Source organism: Cotesia glomerata, linkage group LG1 (assembly GCF_020080835.1).
Source record: "Cotesia glomerata isolate CgM1 linkage group LG1, MPM_Cglom_v2.3, whole genome shotgun sequence".
Taxonomy (NCBI): Eukaryota; Metazoa; Arthropoda; class Insecta; order Hymenoptera; family Braconidae; genus Cotesia; species Cotesia glomerata.
In genome coordinates, this window is record NC_058158.1 from 8,645,338 (window position 1) to 8,665,513 (window position 20,176).

Here is a 20,176-nt window from a genome sequence, read left to right on the forward strand (position 1 = left end):
CTATCTTTGATGCACACGTCTTTTACAATTCCTTAAAAAAGTAATTATGCTAATGTAAAGTACTTTTTTATTGAGATTGATAAATTTATCTACTCAACTTCTCTATTGCAAGTTTAATTATTTTTTTTACCAAGAATGCTAATTAACAAAAGGTTATCTTGATTTACTGTGAATTATTTTGGCTCGACATAATTTTTAAGGCTAAAAATTACTCGATTTACTTGTTCGCTCCTTATGAAGTTTTTGATTAAGATATAACTTAAAAATAATAATTTCTTCCTTTTGATCCAAATTAACCTTTTGTAATCTACACAGTAAAAAATTTTTCGTCAAATTTAACATAAAAATTTGTGTTGATGACTTTTTTTACACAATTTGAGTTGAATCAACACTCTATTGTGTTGAATCAACATACAAAAATGTTAAATTCTATACACTAAAATGTTAAATTCTACACAAACATTTTTACACTTTACACAATGACGAAAAATTTTTTACTGTGTATATTATTAAGAGAATAAGCAAAATTTTTTGGCCAGTGTATTTATATGATAAAATGGGTTTTTATGGTTAAAATTGGTATCGTTGGAAAAGTCTTGACCAGGAGTTGTGGCTTTTCATAGTTTTATATCATTCTCATCAATAGTCAATTTATGATGATAATTATTTAGGCTGCATTCGAAAATGTTTTATCTCTAGATACATAATTAAGGAGTGACCTTGTATCTTATGAACTATTGATATTTTTAAAGATATAAGCTCATCTCGATGTTACACTCATCGAGACCTTTCATTTGAGTATCCACATCAATTTTTCATATATTTATATATATTATATATATGTATATATGAAAAATATATCAAAATGCATGTGGGTACTCAAATGAAAGCTCTGGATGAGTGTAACATCGGGATGAGCTTATATCTTTAAAAACGTCAATAGTTGAGAGAGTACAGTGCAATTTAACAAATATCTTGTGAACTATTCACATTTTTAAAGATATAAGCTCACCCCGATGTTACACTCATCAAGACCTTTCATTTAAGTACCCACATCAATTTTTTCATATATTTATATATATATATATATATATATATATATATATATATATATATATATATGTATATATGAAAAATATATCAAAATGCATGTGGGTACTCAAATGAAAGCTCTTGATAGGTGTAATTTCGGGATGAGCTTATATCTTTAAAAACGTCAATAGTTGAGAAAGTACAGTGCAATTTAACAGATATCTTGTGAATTATTGACATTTGTAAAGATATAAGCTCATCCCGATGTTACACTCATCAATACCTTTCATTTAAGTACTCTCATCAATTTTTCATATATTTATATATATTATATATATATATATATATATATATATATATATATATATATATATATATATATATGTATATATGAAAAATATATCAAAATGCATGTGGGTACTCAAATGTAAGCTCTCGATGAGTATAACATCGGGATGAGCTTATATCTCTAAAAACGTCAATAAATAAGAAAGTACAGTGCAATTTAACAAAAGTCATTATTTAATAAAGCAAAATTTTATTTATACACAGTTCAAAAGTCACGGCAGTCACATAGTGACTGCAAGGTTGCTAGTAATCAATTAATTAATTAATTTATCAATTGTCGGTTTTTATTTCAACGAAAGTTAGCATAAAAATACCATTTATTTGATCAATCAAGTGGAATGAGCTAGTTTTATTTACGGACCTATAAAATAAATCTCGTTTATAGACACTCTCCGTGTATTCGTAGATGGATATGGATAGGTTCGTTACTGTAAAATTGTTTGTACATTTATTACACGTGTGTATTGATACAATGGTGGTAATAAAAGGGCAAAAACGAATTTAAATGTAGGCGTTTCTTCGTACGCCTTTATGTCTCCTTGTTCTTGCGGTTACAGAGTGACCAGTGAAACTAGAATGGTTTCCTGTTGAATGTTGAAAGGCGAACCGTAATATGCCACTGTCTATTATAAACGGGACCGCGTTTCAAAAGACTTACTTACTTATTATTCATTCATATTCATATGCTATTGATTTATTAAGATTGAAGACTTAATAACCTAGAGTTTTTCGACTAAGACCAATTAAAAAAACTTATTTTCGTATGCTAATCGTCTGTATAACTTGTCGATGTATTTTATTTTTTGTGTTTTTACAAACTGAATAACAATAACTACTTACTTTATTTGATAAATAAATATCTGTTATATAACTTGAAAAATTGTTTACAATTTTTACAGTCTCTTACATGACAAATATGACGTTAAATAATAAGTGTTTGATAAGATGTCGTAATAAAATTCAATGTCAATATTGAAAATTTCTTTTGTCAAATCATACGATTACTTTCTTTTAACGCGCTCGTGCTTGTAATTATGCAAGAAACCGAATAATTAAAAAGTATGATTCATATAAGTTTAAATTAAAAACAGATGTAATTAACTTCAATGTTCATATTAACATCTGCGGCAGTGAAAAAAAAAATATTTAAATTTAAAAAATTATCATATCGTTCGATGAAGAAAAATATTTAATTTAGTATTTTTCGTCATTTAATCAATATTTATTTTAATTTGAACGGTATTTTCCTGATGAAAAAATTATTACAAAAAAATATGTGTTAAAATATTAAAAGTAAATAAAAAATTTATGGAAATATCAAAAAAATATATATTTTTAGATGTATTTAAATTACATTAAAAATATATTTTTTAATTATTTTATTAAATTTTTTCCATAAGGATTTTTGTAAAATAAAATATAAACTATGATTCCTCATAAATCTCAATTTTTCTACTTAACAATCATCTTAAAAATAATCATAATCATAATTTACTACTATACAAAATTTTATTCTGACCAGTAATTCTACGAGCGACAGTAACACCTTGAGTGAAATCTCGATAACTTCATTACACTCAGCAGCAAATGAAATTTATTTACGACAAAATAAATTACTAGTGGCACATCCAGACCATGATTAATAATGAAACACTCACCAGATTTTATTATTTTAAAATAAAACAGTACTGAGTAATTAAAAAAGTTGATTAAGAATGAATACTTTTCAGACAACAATATTAAGTACAGATAAAAGATAAACCTAATTGGACTGGTACCGGTTAAAAATATAAAATATTTGTATCTAAGAATAAGTTACCTTGAGAAACCGATCATTCAACTTGATACGCGTACAATCATATCGCTTAAACATTGCTCGGCTTAGCATCATATCAACAAACATACATCCTGTTAATCCCACGTTAGTCTCAAGTATCTAGACCTCATTAATAAAAACATACTTTACGAATAAATGAAATAATCTTTTTAATATGTTAAGCCTTAAACAGAGAAGAGTACACAGAAAGAAAAATTTCTTGATTGGAGAAGAAAATTCTTGGCTCAAGAAAATTTTCGGGTGCCTGAAGGAAAACCGAAGTTGTGTTGGCCGAAGTAAAAATTTTTCGAGAAATTCTATTCTTGATGGAAGTCATTTTTTCTTAATTCAAATTATCATAAATACTTGATACAATAAATTTTTATATTTGATCAAGATTTTTAAATACTTTAGGGAAGCAGCGCCACCTACTTCAGCTGAGAAAAAAATTTTCTCACTTTGAGAAAATTTTTCTCTTGAATATTTGATACCCATTTTATATTATTCTAGCGTGCAATTATACATATTGAATGAAAAAAAATGATGAAATATTATTTGGTCTTCCCATTTGACATGTTAATCAATAAAAATATTAATGAAAATTTACTTCTATTTTTATATTTAATTTTTTGGAGCAAGAGAGAAATTTTGTCAAGACAAGAAAATTTACTTCTATCAAGAACTAAATTTTTTCGAGCAAAAGGCTGAATTTTCTCAAAACAACAAGATTTTCTTGACTTAAATAAATTTTCTCGGATCAAGATACGTATTTCTTAAAGCAAAAGAATTAATTTTGTTGGAATAAGTGAAATTTCTTGTGTCAAAAAAAATTTTTTTTTCGCTCAAGAAAATAACTAGGAAGAAAAATATTTTCTTGGCTTAAGTGAACCTTTTTTTCTGCACAGAAAAAAAATGTTCTTGAATCAAGTATATAATTTTGAAGAATTTTATCTTCTTGATTTGAGTAAAAAATTCTTAAACTAAGAAATTTTTACTTGGTTTGCGTAAATTTTACTTGATTCAAGAATTTGTCGTCTTGATTCAAGACAATTACCCTCTTAAAAATTATTTTCTTGGTTCAATAATTTTCCTCTCGAACCAAGTTAATTTTTTTTTTCAATCTACAAACGGTTAGAGTCGATGCACCGCGTTTCCGAGGAATCTCAAGAAAGAGCTGATCAAGGTTACGATTGATTGGCCAGCGACATATGTATATCGTATTCCCTTTTTTATTTTTTATTATTCACAACTTACTATCTGCATGTAGTCCTACGCTGCGCTCCTCATTACAATGTGTGTAACTACATGCATTACATTTCTGGTCGCGTGTATATTCCACTCACGATATAACCAATAACACATGCATGCAAGTCACACGGTTAGTTCTTTAATCCATTCTCTCTCTTTATACTGTTTATAAATCGGTGCATGGCATACCATTGGAAACAGCACATCTTAGCTCCCACCCGATCAAACTAATTATCTTAGTACTTGACTGCAACACACAACTCAGTTGCTGATTCTGTTTCTGTTGCTGGGCTTCGGCCTTGGCAAAACACTGCTCAAGATTACCGAGAAGCCTCTCTTAATTACCATCCTGCAGTCCTGCAGGATACTGCTCAATATTTGTATCAACATTTTTTAATCTTTTGTAAATACTCAATTATAAGAAACAAGACCCGAGCCTTCTCTTCTTTCCTCTGATTTTATTTTATTTTCGTCTCGATAGACCAGCTAATTAATACATGCCGGATAATAAGTATCGAATAATAAAAATGTTGATTCAATATCTTCGATATTAATGCGCACCCCCAGTGCGAAGGCGTTCACTATCACTTAACCGTCGCAGCCTGATTTAATTCCTCTTGCTATTATTACCTGTTTACATTTGTATCATAAGATCTTTAACTGAATATTATGTTTATATTTGTAATTAACCTTTTTTTTTAAGTGTGCGAAGCAAGTTTGAAAAAATTACACAGTATTATAGAATATGTTTTTATTTCAGCTGCTAAGTTGATAAATATCTTTTTGCTGATAAATAAAAATATGCTTTAATAATATTCGTGAACTTCCTGAATCGTGTAGGAAAAGTCGAAAAATAAATTAATAATTGTAATTATAACGAGGAAATCACGCTTTCATTTTTTTTCAAGGTGTTTTCTAACTAATCAAGCGTTACTTTTATTCACTAACATTTATATTCCTGTGATATAATGAACGTATGGGATTAGCCAGTCTCAGGCGTGTGGCAATTAATCGCGATGTTTAAGGTCTTGGTCAAGTTAATAATCAAGCTCTTCGTATTCTCTGTTAACGGTTCATAGCTTTGTGTATTTTTATAACCAACGTAATTTTTTTTATTTTTCTGAAGCATATAATTATTATTTTCTGGTTTGATATTTATTTATATAAAAAATAATTACACGAATTTTACAGATTAAAAAATTACATAGAAAAAATCTTGCTCCAAAAAATTTATTTTTGAGTTGAAAAATTTTTAAACTGCACAGAAAAAAAAATTTATTTACTAGAGAACAAAATTCTTGGCTCAAGAAAATTTTCGGGTGTCTGAAAAAAAGACCGAAGTTGTTTTGGCCGAAGTAAAAATTTTTCTTGAAATTCTATTCTTGGTGGAAGTAATTTTTTTTAATTCAAATTATCATAAATACTTGATACAATAAATTTTTATACTTGATCGAAATTTTTAGATACTTTAGGGAAACAGCGCCACCTACTTCAGCTGAGAAAAAAATTTTCTCACTTTGAGAAAATTTTTCTCTTTAATATTTGATACCCATTTTATATTATTTTGGCGTACAATTATACATATTGAATGAAAAAAATGATTCAATATTATTTGACCTTTTCATTTGACATGTTAATCAATAAAAATATTAATGAAAGTTTACTTCTAGGATAAATACCCCAATAGATGGACGGTTAAGCAAACTCTCGTGTTCTATTAAAAAAACAATATAGTAATATACAGATAAATTGTGATAAAGTAAATTATATTTATGTAAAAATATATAATTAACCCGGAAAAAATAAGTAAAACTTCGTAAAACGTTGTAGTAATTACTAAAAAAGAAAAAGTCCAAAACCCCAGTAGATGGACAGTCAATACCAATAGATGGACACTACTTACAAGCGATATTTTCAATTCATTATTTGTATCAGAAATAATTAATTCATTAATTTTTTCCACTAAAAAATAAAGCTTGATAAAATTAAAGAGAAAAGGTGATAAATCGGATAGTAATTTTCAAAATACATCATAAAGTAATTTTATTCATTTTGAACACGTGATGCTTTCTCATGCAAAGTAACATATAAAATATATTAATATAAAGAATACTAATAATTAATAAATTATCAATATAAATTTATAAAACACAACGTTAAATACATTTTATGTTGTTTTCTTCTTCTTTTTAATAGGTCTGTTCTCTTTTGCTTTTGAATTTCCTTCTCTCAATTTTCTCTTTTATTCAGCGTTTTCTTTTTTCTCTTCAATTTCTTCAATAATCATAATAATACTTCCATTTTCAGTACATGTCTGTTTGCTATGATCTTTACTCTTATTCTCACATGGATCCACCAATAAAATTAAAAAAAAAAAAAAATAAGAAAATTCATCATATAAACTCAATGTCCATCTATTGGATAAAGGTTAGAAAAGTGTCACCAATAGATGGACACGAAATTCTATTATTTCTTTTCGATTTTATCATTAAAATATTATATTTCTAGCTTTGTTAGTAAAATATAAGCGTAATTATAAGTACAAATCTTACTTTTTTTATTATTTTTAATAATAATAACAAATAATGTCCACCAGCTATCTGTCACACGCTTACTAGTGGTGGCGCTCTCGGAGCAAAACCTCGAGACGTCCAATTTAAATAATTTTTTTAAACTATTATTATAAATAAAAAGTTTAAAAAAAATTACTTTTTGCTCTCAGAACTACTTGTAGACATAAAAAAATATAACGACTTAAGATTTTTGTTCTCAAAACTAATGTAATTGCTTCTAGAAATAATATCTGTCCACCTATAGGGGGGTGTCCATCTATTGGGGTATTTACCCTATCTTTATATTTAATTTTTTGAAGCAAGAGAGAAATTTTCTCAAAATAACATGATTTTCTTGACTTAAATAAATTTTCTTGGATCAAGATACGTATATTTTAAAGCAAGAGAATTAATTTTGTTGGAATAAGTGAAATTTCTTACAAAAAAAAAATTTTTTTTTCACTTAAGAAAATAATTAGGTAGAAAAATATTCTCTTGGCTCACGTGAACCTTTTTTTCTGTGTAGTAAATATTTCATGTCTACTTTAAATAACTTCTTTTTTAAATATTAACAAAATTTATCTATCCTGAAATATTTTGAGTAAAAGTTGACTTGTAAAAAAGTTTCTATTTATTTTTTAGCTCATACATCTTTACTAATTAATATTTAAGGCGGCACGACGGTACACCTACATCACTTATCCTCCAATATATCATAAAATATCTATAAAATATAAAAAAAAAAATTATTCAAATTGAAAGAAGATAAATAAATAAACCAAAAATCAAAAAATTAGTCAAAGCCAATATTAATAAAGTAAAGTGCTCGGAAACTGCCAAGTGACAGCGACTTTCACACTGTTATGTTGTGCGTTTTGTACCGTACGGATTACAATACTCTACACTTAACTTACATATGTATGTATGTAAAAATATTAGTGGATATGTGTACCATAGGACTATGTAATGTTTAATGTTAAATCGACGGGGGCGTGATCGGGTGATTCACTCGATCGAGTGGCAAAAGTATGTATAGTAACACAAATAAAACACATAACATGTTGTGTGAAAAATGTTTAAATCTCGTGTACACATACATAAACACATTTGTCGTCGCTATATACTATCTTCGACCCGGCGAGGACGCCAATCGTCCTCGTGAACTTAAATCTTTTGTTGTCCTTGTTCCTTGTTAAAGCGGAGGACTACGCCATCCGGATATACGGCATTCAATGCTCTCTTTCTCTTGAGGATTGTGTAATTCTCGTGAAGTAACAACTGGTTACATGGTTATATTATATTATATTATTATATTGAGATAAAAATAAGTTAATTCCATTTTTTTCCGATAAATTGATATATTTGAATAATTATTTTAATTTAATATAATTAAATTTTAAACGCTAACAAATTTAATTGTATATTTTTTGATAATGGACTGGGACTGTGAACTGGGTCGGTATTTATGAAAGAGAATTATTTCAATAAATTCACTCGCTCGAGACTCTTAAGATAAAGGTATAATTAAATAATTATTGTTTATGATTGAATAAGATAAAGTATTTAGGTCAAAAATAAATAACGTGGCCTTCCGTATCGATTATCAATCATCCTTGCATTTTATGCTCAAGTGCGTGGGTGCTGTAAGTCATTTTGTTACTTGTTTGTGCATTGGAATTTAAAGTTACTACATCAAGGTAAAATGAGCTAAACTAGTTATTGATATTAAAGCCAGAGAAAGAAAGGAAGAAAGACGGTACGAGATTCTCATTTTATGCTTGGGTTATATGAATAATCCTGAAGGAGTTTCACTTTCAATTTTGCCCTCCTGATCAATAACTTTTTTATTTTTCAGTAATCCTCTGTTAATGGGCATTTAAAATTAAAGAAATTAAGTAATATAATTATGATTATAAATAACTGTTGTTGAGATAAAGGAGATGATAAATAAATGGTGTTAATGTTGAGGGAATTACGGAAGGGGAAGAGGTTGTATTACTTTTTTCACCATACATATTAATGTGTCTTCTGTTCTGTAAATTTTAGTAACATGCAATGGAATTTCATCACCTACTGTTACGCGTGAAGTTTTCTGGCGCCATTTGACATCTGATTCGCGGCGCTTAAGTTACTTAATGTTCCTGTAAAAACGTAATTTCACTTTGTGTTTTTTATCGATGGAATTTTTTGGATTTTATAATTTTTTTTTTTTTTTATTTATTGTGACTCACTGTTTGATTCTACACTGATAGAAAGATTTAGTACGGAGTACTAAACTGATTTAGTAACAAAATTTTTATTCATTTATTTGGAAGAAACAAATATTTTGTACCCATCAATATTATTTGTTACAGTTTAATAAATGATTTCTTTATGTGAACAAAGCCTTATTACATGAAAATAAATATTTAGTTCCACCAAATAATATTTAGTAACAGATACTAAATATTTCTTTGGCAAGTCTTGTCGGTAGATGGCTATGCTTTAATTCCAATGTTTATGTGATACATAACCTATTCACTAACTCAGATTATTTTATTGAGCTCGATTTTGGGAGATTTATTAAACCTTTAAAAACACATATACTCCCAATAAATGTCTTTTATTTATGTCTTTTCTCAGTGGAGTTTGGTTTATATTTTTTAATTTGTTTATTATTGATATATTAAAAACTTGTTTAATTTTAAATTTTATAAATGTCTCAAACAAAAAAATATAATTTAATGAGATTATTTTCTTTATAATACCTTATGTTTTTACTTAAAATTATTTATTTTAAGGTAAAAAGTTAGGTTACACGCTAAAATTAGTTAAAAAAATAATTTCTTTGATACTAATAAACGATTTATTGAGTACCAATAAATCAATTGTTAAATACTACTACACGGAGAAAATTTTATAGTAGAGTTTATTATCTAGTTATGGTAAAATCTATTAACTGAATTTGATAGCAGTAAATATTATTTAAATAATTATGTAAACCATCTGAATTGTAGTAGATACCATCCTGATGGTAACTACTACTATTATGATGGTAATCAGTAATAATAGCTTTTATTATTTTAATTAGTTACTACTATTATCAAAATCGTAATTCCTAATAGAACCTGATGGTTGCAGTTACCATCAGTAATAATAATAGTTACTATCTAAGCTAGTAAAAAATATTTAAAAAATTAAAAATCTGTGTTAGCGTGGATGCATTTCTTAATTAACTAAAAGCAGTTGTAGCGCAGTGTAGAGTACAAAAAATCGGGATTAAATTCGTATTGAATTTATATTTAAATTTTTATTAGTCTAAAACAAGTTTCAATGCCAAATTTTTCAAAAAAAATTTGAAATTTCAAAAAAAAAAAAAATTTTTAATTTTACAAAAAATTTTTAAAAAACATAATTTTCAAAAATTATATCCTTCAACGTAATCAATAACAGTTCTAATATTTGAAAATTTTTATCATATATGGATTTAAACGATTTTGTTATTACTTGTTTTAATATTTTAAAGGAAAAAATGTACATAACTAAAATATGGATGCAAATAAAATATTTAATTGAATAAATTTATATTATTTTCTTTCAGAATTTTTACAATCTAAGATGGTTACAGTTACCATCTTCGATTATAGCAGTTATAATTTTTAATAATTACAATTATCATTTTCGATAGTAATCGTTACCATTATTAATAGTAACTATTACAATTTTCAATTCTACCACTTATTAATTTGTGACTAATTAATGTTATTACCATTTCAGATAGTAGGAGTTTATATTTTTGTATAGTAAATAGTACAATTAATTTTTCTCCGTGTAAATATTTATTTGGTGGAACTAAATGGGCTTTAATAAATGATTTAGTAAGGTAAAAGCCCCAATATATGATCATGTACCAGTATATGATCATTCCATGTATTTGTATACCTATATTTGTGAATATAGATATACAAATACATGGAGTGATCATATACTGGTACGTGATCATTTATTGGGGCTTTTACCTTACCTATTACTAAATATTTGGTAATGAAAGGTTTGTTACTAAATCATTTAGTATCCGTTACTAAATCTTATTAAATAGAACCAAATCCTTCTATCAGTGTAATTTTATTTAATTAAAAATTTTTTTTTATTGAAAAATATTTTTTCTCACAGTAAAATGCAAATATTATAGTTAAGATAAAAAAAAAAAATAAACAATGATGTGATGAGTTTTATTTCTAAAACAATAAATATTCATAAGAAAGATAGTAAAAGTCTAAAAACTAATAAAGTACGTATACTTATCATATAATGATGATAATAATAATATTAACAACAAATAATAAATAATAATAATAATGACAGCAATAATTAATTTAACAGTAAGATAGCAGAGAGTAATATGGGAATAAAATGAGCAGAGAAAGATCTTTTAAAAGTAGTAGTACGAGTTTACGTCGAGTAACTACATCGTAATTAATATGTAAAGTTCATCGAACGTATGCCCTGGGTTTTCTCGGGGTCGCTGTATTCAATTTGAAAACTAATGTAAGGCTTTTACTGCCTCGCTGTCAATAAATAATGATCTAGTTTTAGAAAAAAATTTACGTATATAACTATAGTTAACTGCACACGTTGATGATAGTAATGTTTCTGTTTAAATTATATTAATATATAATATACATAATTATTGAGTAACAAAGAGTAGTAAGTTACACGCGAACGGAATTAAAGTTATAAATATATACTATTAGTTTTTTGTTATTATTATTTGAAAAGATAGGTTTTTAATTAAACACTAAATCATTAACTAGTCACTTTTAAAATATTTGTAACTTTTGAAATATTGATTTTTGGGAAAAAATCATAAGAATACAAAATTTTAGCTTAGAAAATTTCCTATAAAAAATGTATTTGTTCTATGGGGCTATCTTCAGTATTTTAGAAATTACAGAGTCTTAAGTAGTGCTCATTATCTAATCATTTAATATGACCATAACTCCTACTAAATATTTATTATAAAAATTATTATTATTATTACTAGCAACCTTGCAGTCACTATGTGACAGCCGTGACTTGTGAACTATAAATAAATAAAATTTTGCTTTATTAAATAATGACTTTTGTTAAATTGCACTGTATTTTTTTAACTATTGACGTTTTTAAAGATATAAGCTCATCCCGATGTTACACTCATCAAGAGCTTTCATTTGAGTACCCACATGCATTTTTATATATTTTTCATATATTAATATACATAAATATATGAAATATATGAAAAATTGATGTGAGTACTCAAATGAAAGGTATTGATGAGTGTAACATCGGGATGAGCTAATATCTTTAAAAATGTCAATAATTCACAAGATATCTGTTAAATTGCACTGTACTTTCTCAACTATTGACGTTTTTAAAGATATAAGCTCATCCCGATATTACACCTATCAAGAGCTTTCATTTGAGTACCCACATGCATTTTGATATATTTTTCATATATACATATATATATATATATATATATATATATATATATATATATATATATATATAAATATATGAAAAAATTGATGTGGGTACTTAAATGAAAGGTCTTGATGAGTGTAACATCGGGGTGAGCTTATATCTTTAAAAACGTCAATAGTTCACGAGATACAAGGTAATTTCTTAATTATGTTAAATTGCACTGTAAGTTCTTAAATATTGACGTTTGTAAAGATGTAAGCTCATTCCTATGTTACACTCATCAAGAGCTTTCATTTGAGTACCCACATGCATTTTTATATATTTTTCATATATTAATATACATAAATATATGAAATATATGAAAAATTGATGTGAGTACTCAAATGAAAGGTATTGATGAGTGTAACATCGGGATGAGCTTATATCTTTAAAAATGTCAATAGTTCACAAGATACAAGGTCATTTCTTAATTATCTATCAAAAAAATGTGTAAATACCCATTTTATCATATAAATACACTGGCCACAAAATTTTGCTTATTCTCTACATAATATAGACCATTTTTTATATTAAAATTAAATTTTAAGTATGATTCGTTCTCATAAAAAAAATAATTAGAACCATAAATAGACTCTAGCAAAACCAGTGGCTAGTACACGTCATTTCAATCTCCATTGGTGAGTGTTTAGCTTTCATGTGTCAAGGACATTTAATCCATCTACCGGCAAACTTATTTGCTATACATTTATAATTTATATAGTACCAAAACCAGAGTAATTAAAACATGAAGTGTGTAATGGTTAATTACTTAATATTACGGATACTGATATACCAGCTGTTAGTTTAGATTTATTACATTTAACCCTTAAAGTTTAGTTTCACAAGCAGAGCCAACAAATTTAACTTTGGCAAATATTATTTACGGTACAGCGTGTAATAACTAATGAACCACGGCGGTAAAGTGAACGGTTATGTCATTGAGTACGGTGGTAGTACACGGTTGTTCAATTTTTCTATGCATGTAGAGCAAATCAGTCAATGTGGGTCAAATATAGTTTATGTTACACAAATATTCCTTCGGTAGATTTATATTGAATTTTAACGTGCAATTAATCTCAATTTTACAATATGTTGGATCAAATTTTTAAAAACTAATTTTTATTTATTTTTGTGTGATATGTAGGGTAAAGTTAGACAAGTTTAGTTCACTGTGCTGTTAATAGTATTTAGTGTAACAGAAAAACTCTGAATAAATTACTAGATTGTGGTTACACAAACATATAGATTAATTGAAGATAATTTTTATTAATCAACTAATTGTAGACATGAAATCATTCTAGTCATAACTGCATAACAGTAAAATTAATATTAATGATAATGACATAAGAAAGCAAAGTAAAAGTAAACGTCAAATTTGTATAATTACGAACTAAATGTGCTAGATTTAATACACAAGCCATAATTATATTATCCATAAAAAATTTGTTACAATATAATTATAATCAAATTGACTTTTAATAATTTCTCCAACGTGAATTTAATTGTAATAAAAAAATAAAGACAATCTCTATCAGCTAATTCGGGTGTACAACAACAGTAATTACAAAGATAAATTATCCGAGCATGAATAACAATTAGAGGGTCTAAAGACGTTGTGACTTACGATGAAACATTGCAATGTAATAAATTGTAAAAAAGTATTACGTCAATAGTAAGAGTATAAAAGCTTTTAACGACACATTTATTGAATAATTTATTAATAATAGTCTTGAAGTAAAAAATATTTAAATTAAAATTGTTGACAGTATGAGGGTCGAACCTGCACCGAGAATTTAATTTAAGACGCATCAAATGTATGTACATTTTACATTATAAACACAAAAAGATTAAAAAGTCTGTTATTTTAATGGTTTGGCATTGGATTTTTGTGACTAAGCCCGGTGATGCGGCGCCGAGGAACACCCGCTGGGGTCCAGACATACAAGAAGTTACCTCGGAAAAATATAACGCGCCCTTATGATCTTTTAAGCCGCGACCGTAAAAAAAATACACAAAATACACTTCAAGCACCTTTTTACGGTTTAATGTTGCGGTTTTCAGCGACGGCTCATCGTACAATTGAATTTTTTAATGACCCACATATTTTTCTATTAAAAAAAAAATATAAATTTATTTTTCCTCCAAAATTAAATATTTTAATTGCACAGAAAGAAATATTTTTTGACTGGAGAACAAAATTCTTGGCTCAAAAAAATTTGCGGGTTGTGTTGGCCGAAGTAAAAATTTTTCGACAAATTCTTTCCTTGGTGGAAGTCATTTTTTCTTAATTCAAATTATCATAAATACTTGATACACTAAATTTTTATATTTGATTAAGATTTTTAGATACTTTAGGGAAGCAGCGCCACCTACTTCAGCTGAGAAAAAAATTTTCTCACCTTGAGAAAATTTTTCTCTTGAATATTTGATACCCACTTTATATTATTCTAGCGTGCAATTATACATATTGAATGAAAGAAAATAATTCAATATTTTTTTATCTTCCTATTTGACATGTTAATCAATAAAAATATTAATGAAAATTTACTTCTATCTTTATATTTAATTTTTTGGAGCAAGAGAGAAATTTTCTCAAGACAAGAAAATTTACTTCTTTCAAGAACTAAATTTTTTGGAGTTTCGAGGCTGAATTTTCTTAAAACAACAAGATTATTTTGACTTAAATAAATTTTCTTGGATCAAGATCCGTATTTCTTAAAGCAAGAGAATTAATTTTTTTGGAATAAGTGAAATTTCTTATTGAAAAAAATTTTTTTTTCGCTCAAGAAAACAATTAATAAGAAAAATATTTTCTTGGCTCAAGTGAACCTTTTTTTCTGTGTGAATTTTCCAAAACTTTAGCTTTGATTTTTAAAAAAATTTCTCGATAAATAAATGCAGCAACACCTCTCTTATTATCATTATAATAATTATTATTATGTAAATAAACATAAAAATAAAATACAGTTAAGAAGTAATAATTCTAAAAGCAATTCCGGAACTCGGTGTCAGATTTCGTAGCAATCAACAGAGTCTATAATTAAATAGATCAATAATCACCTAATATAAATCGGTTGCCTGGTGTAGAAATTAAAGTTGAGTCGATGTGCGTAGCCGGTGAGATAACAATCGGCACCCAAGGAATTATTTATTCCTTATAAAAGTTCTTGATAATAATAAAACTATTGCACTAATCTACATTAATGTAATCTAATGGAGTTCTGTAGAAAACTTGTGTTGTCGACAACTAGCTTACGTTAGCTCAGTGTCCGTATTATTACAATCTACCTTTATAAATTTATATATTACTAACTAATGTAATAAATATATCTCTGTATTCAATAGTGTACTGTATAAAAAGGGATACATATGTTTGTTACATTGATCGATACGATGTCCGAGTTAAGTTCACGCGGCCTTGTGCAATTACTTGAAGGAAAAGAGATCAACACTCAACTAAGATTGTATTATTGTATACTTGTGTTGTGAACAATTTATACACACACATTGATATTTTTTACTCGGAGAAAATAAAAGGAGATTAGGTCGCGGCAGGCGTGTTGTTTAGTTCATTTGCCCCGGGTGTTTGCATATTTTTTGACATTACATTAAATATACTAATGATATACGCTCTATCTGTCAAAAATACTATAATTATTTCCACGTTATAATTTCACGTAGCTTTTATGATGATAATAAATTTAAAATGTATTATTTTTTTTCGGAAGATATTTTTCTTAGATAGGAGAATAAATATTTATAAGTGCAATAATTCCCGTTAATTTATCTTAAGAATATTTTAAATTGCGTAATAAATTCCGGTGGTATGTAGAGTCTTTTGAGTGACAGACAAATTTAAGCAGGTCAAATTTTTATTGTAATAACAGATAAAATGAATTGTCATTTATTATTTTATTTTTTATTGTTAATGCTCTCAAAATGTCTGTCATATTTTTTAAAATTTCTAATTCATATTTTATTGGGACGTATTTATGTAATAAAAAAAAATTCAAGAGGAAGTAATTATGTTGATCATCAAAATTATGAAACATATAAGCGTTCGGTTATACCCAATTCAAACCCGGACCACAAATTGAAATGAACAACTCCCCTTTAATCTTTGCTGACTATTATTATTTCATTTTTTACACCAGTAGCTCAATTATATTTATCGCAATAACAATAATAACCATTCACAAGGCTGTTCGAACTAATAAATCGAAAAAAAAGGATTAAAATAAATAAAATGAAAAAAAAAACATAAAACTACAAGTACTAATAATTTCGAAAGGAAAAAAATATTTACTTCGAACAATAAAAGCCTCGAACAAAGGAAATAAAACTCCGGATTCAATTCATCAAGGTCGAGTTTATTTTGAACTTTTTATACCGAGATCTAGTTGCATATTTTGAGTGTGATAATAATAATAACTGTTAATAATTTTAATAAATGCACGGTCATGGACATTCTTGAACTTCTTAATTAAACTACTCATCAAAATTAACCGGCTCAATAATAATAATAAATAAATAAATATACATAATGTTAAATTATTCCTGACGATTCCGCACGAATTTCTCATTAAGATGTCGATGGTACCCGCTGTTACTCAATTAAATTCCAATTACACGCTAATTTAATTCCATACCACTGTAAGATTGTTTTTTTTGTCACGACTTACGACTTAATAAATCCTCTTTATAATTTAAAAAAATCCAGTACATCACTTGAATCTATCGAGCTATTATAAATTGATAAAAAAGAAAATTGAGCCAAGAAAATATTTTTCTTCCTAATTATTTTCTTGAGCGAAAAAAAAATTTTTTTCAATAAGAAATTTCACTTATTCCAACAAAATTAATTCTCTTGCTTTAAGAAATACTTATCTTGATCCAAGAAAATTTTTTTCAGTCAAAATAATCTTGTTGTTTTGAGAAAATTCAGCGTCTTGCTCCAAAAAATTTAGTTCTTGATAGAAGTAAATTTTCTTGTCTTGAGAAAATTTCTCTCTTGCTCCAAAAAATTAAATATAAAGATAGAAGTAAATTTTGATTAATATTTTTATTGATTAACATGTCAAATGGGAAGATCAAATAATATTTTATCATTTTTTTTCATTCAATATGTATAATTGCACGCTAAAATAATATAAAATGGGTATCAAATATTCAAGAGAAAAATTTTCTCAAGGTGAGAAAATTTTTGTCTCAGCTGAAGTAGGTGGCGCTGCTTCTCTAAAGTATCTAAAAATTTCGATCAAGTATAAAAATTTATTGTATCAAGTATTTATGATAATTTGAATTAAAAAAAATAACTTCCACCATGAATAGAATTTCAAGAAAAATTTTTACTTCGGCCAACACAAATTCGGTCTTCCTTCATGCACCCGAAAATTTTCTTGAGCCAAGAATTTTCTTCTCCAATCAAGAAATTTTTCTTTTTGTGTAAAAACTGAGCTTACATTTATTGAAATATTTGTTAAATATTTAATACTTAATATTACTTTAATATTTAATATTATTAAATATTTAATAAAATGTTTAATTTAATGACTAAATTTATAAAACTTTGAAAATAAATTCAACTAAGGTCATGTATACCATAGCATAATATAAATCAATCTATTATCTATTATTAAATAATTATTCTCTCGAATAATTCTTAATTAAATTAAAAATCATGAAGGATCTCACGCTTGACGAAGTGAATAAATTTCTAAATATTTTTATTTGCTATTCGCTGTTATTTGTTTATCCAAACTATTAGGAAATATAAATATTTGACATTACGAAATAATAACTAACAAGTAATAAGAAATAATAAGTAAAAATAAAACAGACAATTGTAGGGATTTCGTAAAATCGCCCTTTTAAAATCTTCTTCATATGCGATGCGTCAATTGTTAACAATCCTTAAGTTTACCGAGACATTACTCAATAATAACACATTACACGTAACCTGCCGATTTTCGATGACCCTCGGCTCGGATCGGCATGGCACTGGCTCAATTCTCCATCTGGTCTAACTTACATTATGTTCTATTCCATGGACTTATAATAGACAGAGTCAGCGCGATCACGGGTCCAGGCTACCAGCAGAGTACAGAAACATATTTTTATTGTTATTCTGTTAACTAGCGTTTATAACTAAACGTATGTACGGACTATTATTATACAGGCACGGGTACGTATGGTTAACTCGAGTGCCTGGCATTTACTCTCTTAGCAATGTGAAAGGTGTAGTATCGGAGTCAGGTTCGATCAAGGTACTGTTCTATCTACCACGTCAAAACACGCACACTTTAGAGAAAGACTCTTCAGGTCTATCGTCTATCGATTGCCTGCTCGATCTCATTGCACTTGTCTGCATTCCTCATATCTTCATTCACTTTTTATATTTACATTCGTAATAAATTTTTTTAATTCTTTGAATTTTATTTCGATTACTTTTTTATATTATTTCATTTTTATTTTTTTATTATTTATTTTACTTTCAAAAAATTAGAAAATTTTATAATTTTTTTTAGATAATTTATCAGTTAGAAAAAAACTAAAAAAATTTTTGTAATAAATTTATCGATTATTAATTTTTGTTAAACAAATTAACAAATTTTTAAATGATACTAAAATTAGATTTTTTTTCAATAATTAAATTAGAACAAAAAAAATAATTAAAAAAATTTATCAATTAACAATTTTTGTAAAACAAATTAACAAATTTTTAAACCATACTAAAGTTAATGAAAATTAAATTAGCCGACATTTGAAAATTTTTATAATTTATCTTATTGAAAAATAATTTTTAAAAAATTTAAACAAAAATTTTCACATGTAGAAAATTTTAAAAATTATCCGTGGAATTTTTAAAAAATAGTTTTTTAGTTCTAATTTTTAATTAATAAAAAAAATCAAAAATTTTTTAGTGTCGGCTAACTTAATTTTCATCTAAAGTTAGCCGACGTTTTTAATTTTTTGATTTTTTTTCAATAATTAAATTAGAACAAAAAAATATTAAATTAAACTTTCTAGTTTTTTACAAATGAAATTTTTTTTAATAATTTTTTCAATAAAAAAAAAATTCTAAAAATTTTTAAATGTCAATTAACTTAATTTTCATAATTTTGAAATGTCTTATAATGATTTTTTGAATCTATTTTTGACAAATAAATTATTTTAAAATAAATAAAAAAATTTGCACTTAAAAAAAAATTAAAAAAAACTTATTACAAATTTTGTGAAATTTTTTTTTTAAATAATTTGTGTTGAAAAATTAAAAAAAATGTTCTGTAAAAAATTTTCTAAAACAAAAATACAATAATAGATTTTTAAAATAAAATGAAAACTATGATCGGTAGTGAATTTCGATGAGTAAATTTGATTTGAATAACATATTTGTATATACAAATGATTCCAAGGCTCAGAAGTTAAGTGTTTAGCTGCATTGAGTAGAGACAAGAGATGGTAAAAGAAATAGTGAATAGTGATTTAGTGCCCACGGCGACGGGTCAAGATCCCGAGACATTGTAGCCACAAGTCATGCTTCACTTGTGTATCCACCAGGTAACTCAAGAGAATAATAGGATGGCTCTTTATACTATTTTATCACGACCAACTTATAGGCACATTTCGACATTATGCAAAAGTTCAAAACATCATTGCTAACTATTCTGTTCTACAACAAATTATAGAAGCACCTTAC

The 20,176-nt window shown here is 26.5% G+C and overlaps 2 protein-coding genes across 3 annotated transcripts in view; one reads left to right on the forward strand and one right to left on the reverse strand.

Moving 5' to 3' along the window:
- Window positions 1-20,176, forward strand: part of LOC123269113 (protein-L-isoaspartate(D-aspartate) O-methyltransferase-like) — a 111,692-nt gene that overhangs the window by 22,138 nt on the left and 69,378 nt on the right. The window contains exon 2 of the mRNA XM_044734654.1: window positions 9,043-9,147. The gene's annotated coding sequence lies outside the window, so the exon portion shown is untranslated. The remainder of the gene's footprint in view (window positions 1-9,042; window positions 9,148-20,176) is intronic.
- The window catches only part of LOC123269034, a 48,369-nt gene that overhangs the window by 4,664 nt on the left and 23,529 nt on the right, over window positions 1-20,176 (reverse strand). Inside the window, exon 1 of one of the 2 annotated variants that reach the window (XM_044734543.1) lies at window positions 4,451-4,583. The exons of the other annotated variant lie outside the window; for it this stretch is intronic. Within the exon in view, the coding sequence (XP_044590478.1) occupies window positions 4,451-4,459 (9 nt within the window). The 5' untranslated portion in view covers window positions 4,460-4,583. Of the gene's footprint in view, window positions 1-4,450; window positions 4,584-20,176 lie in introns of those variants that run through there. 2 annotated transcript variants of the gene reach the window in all.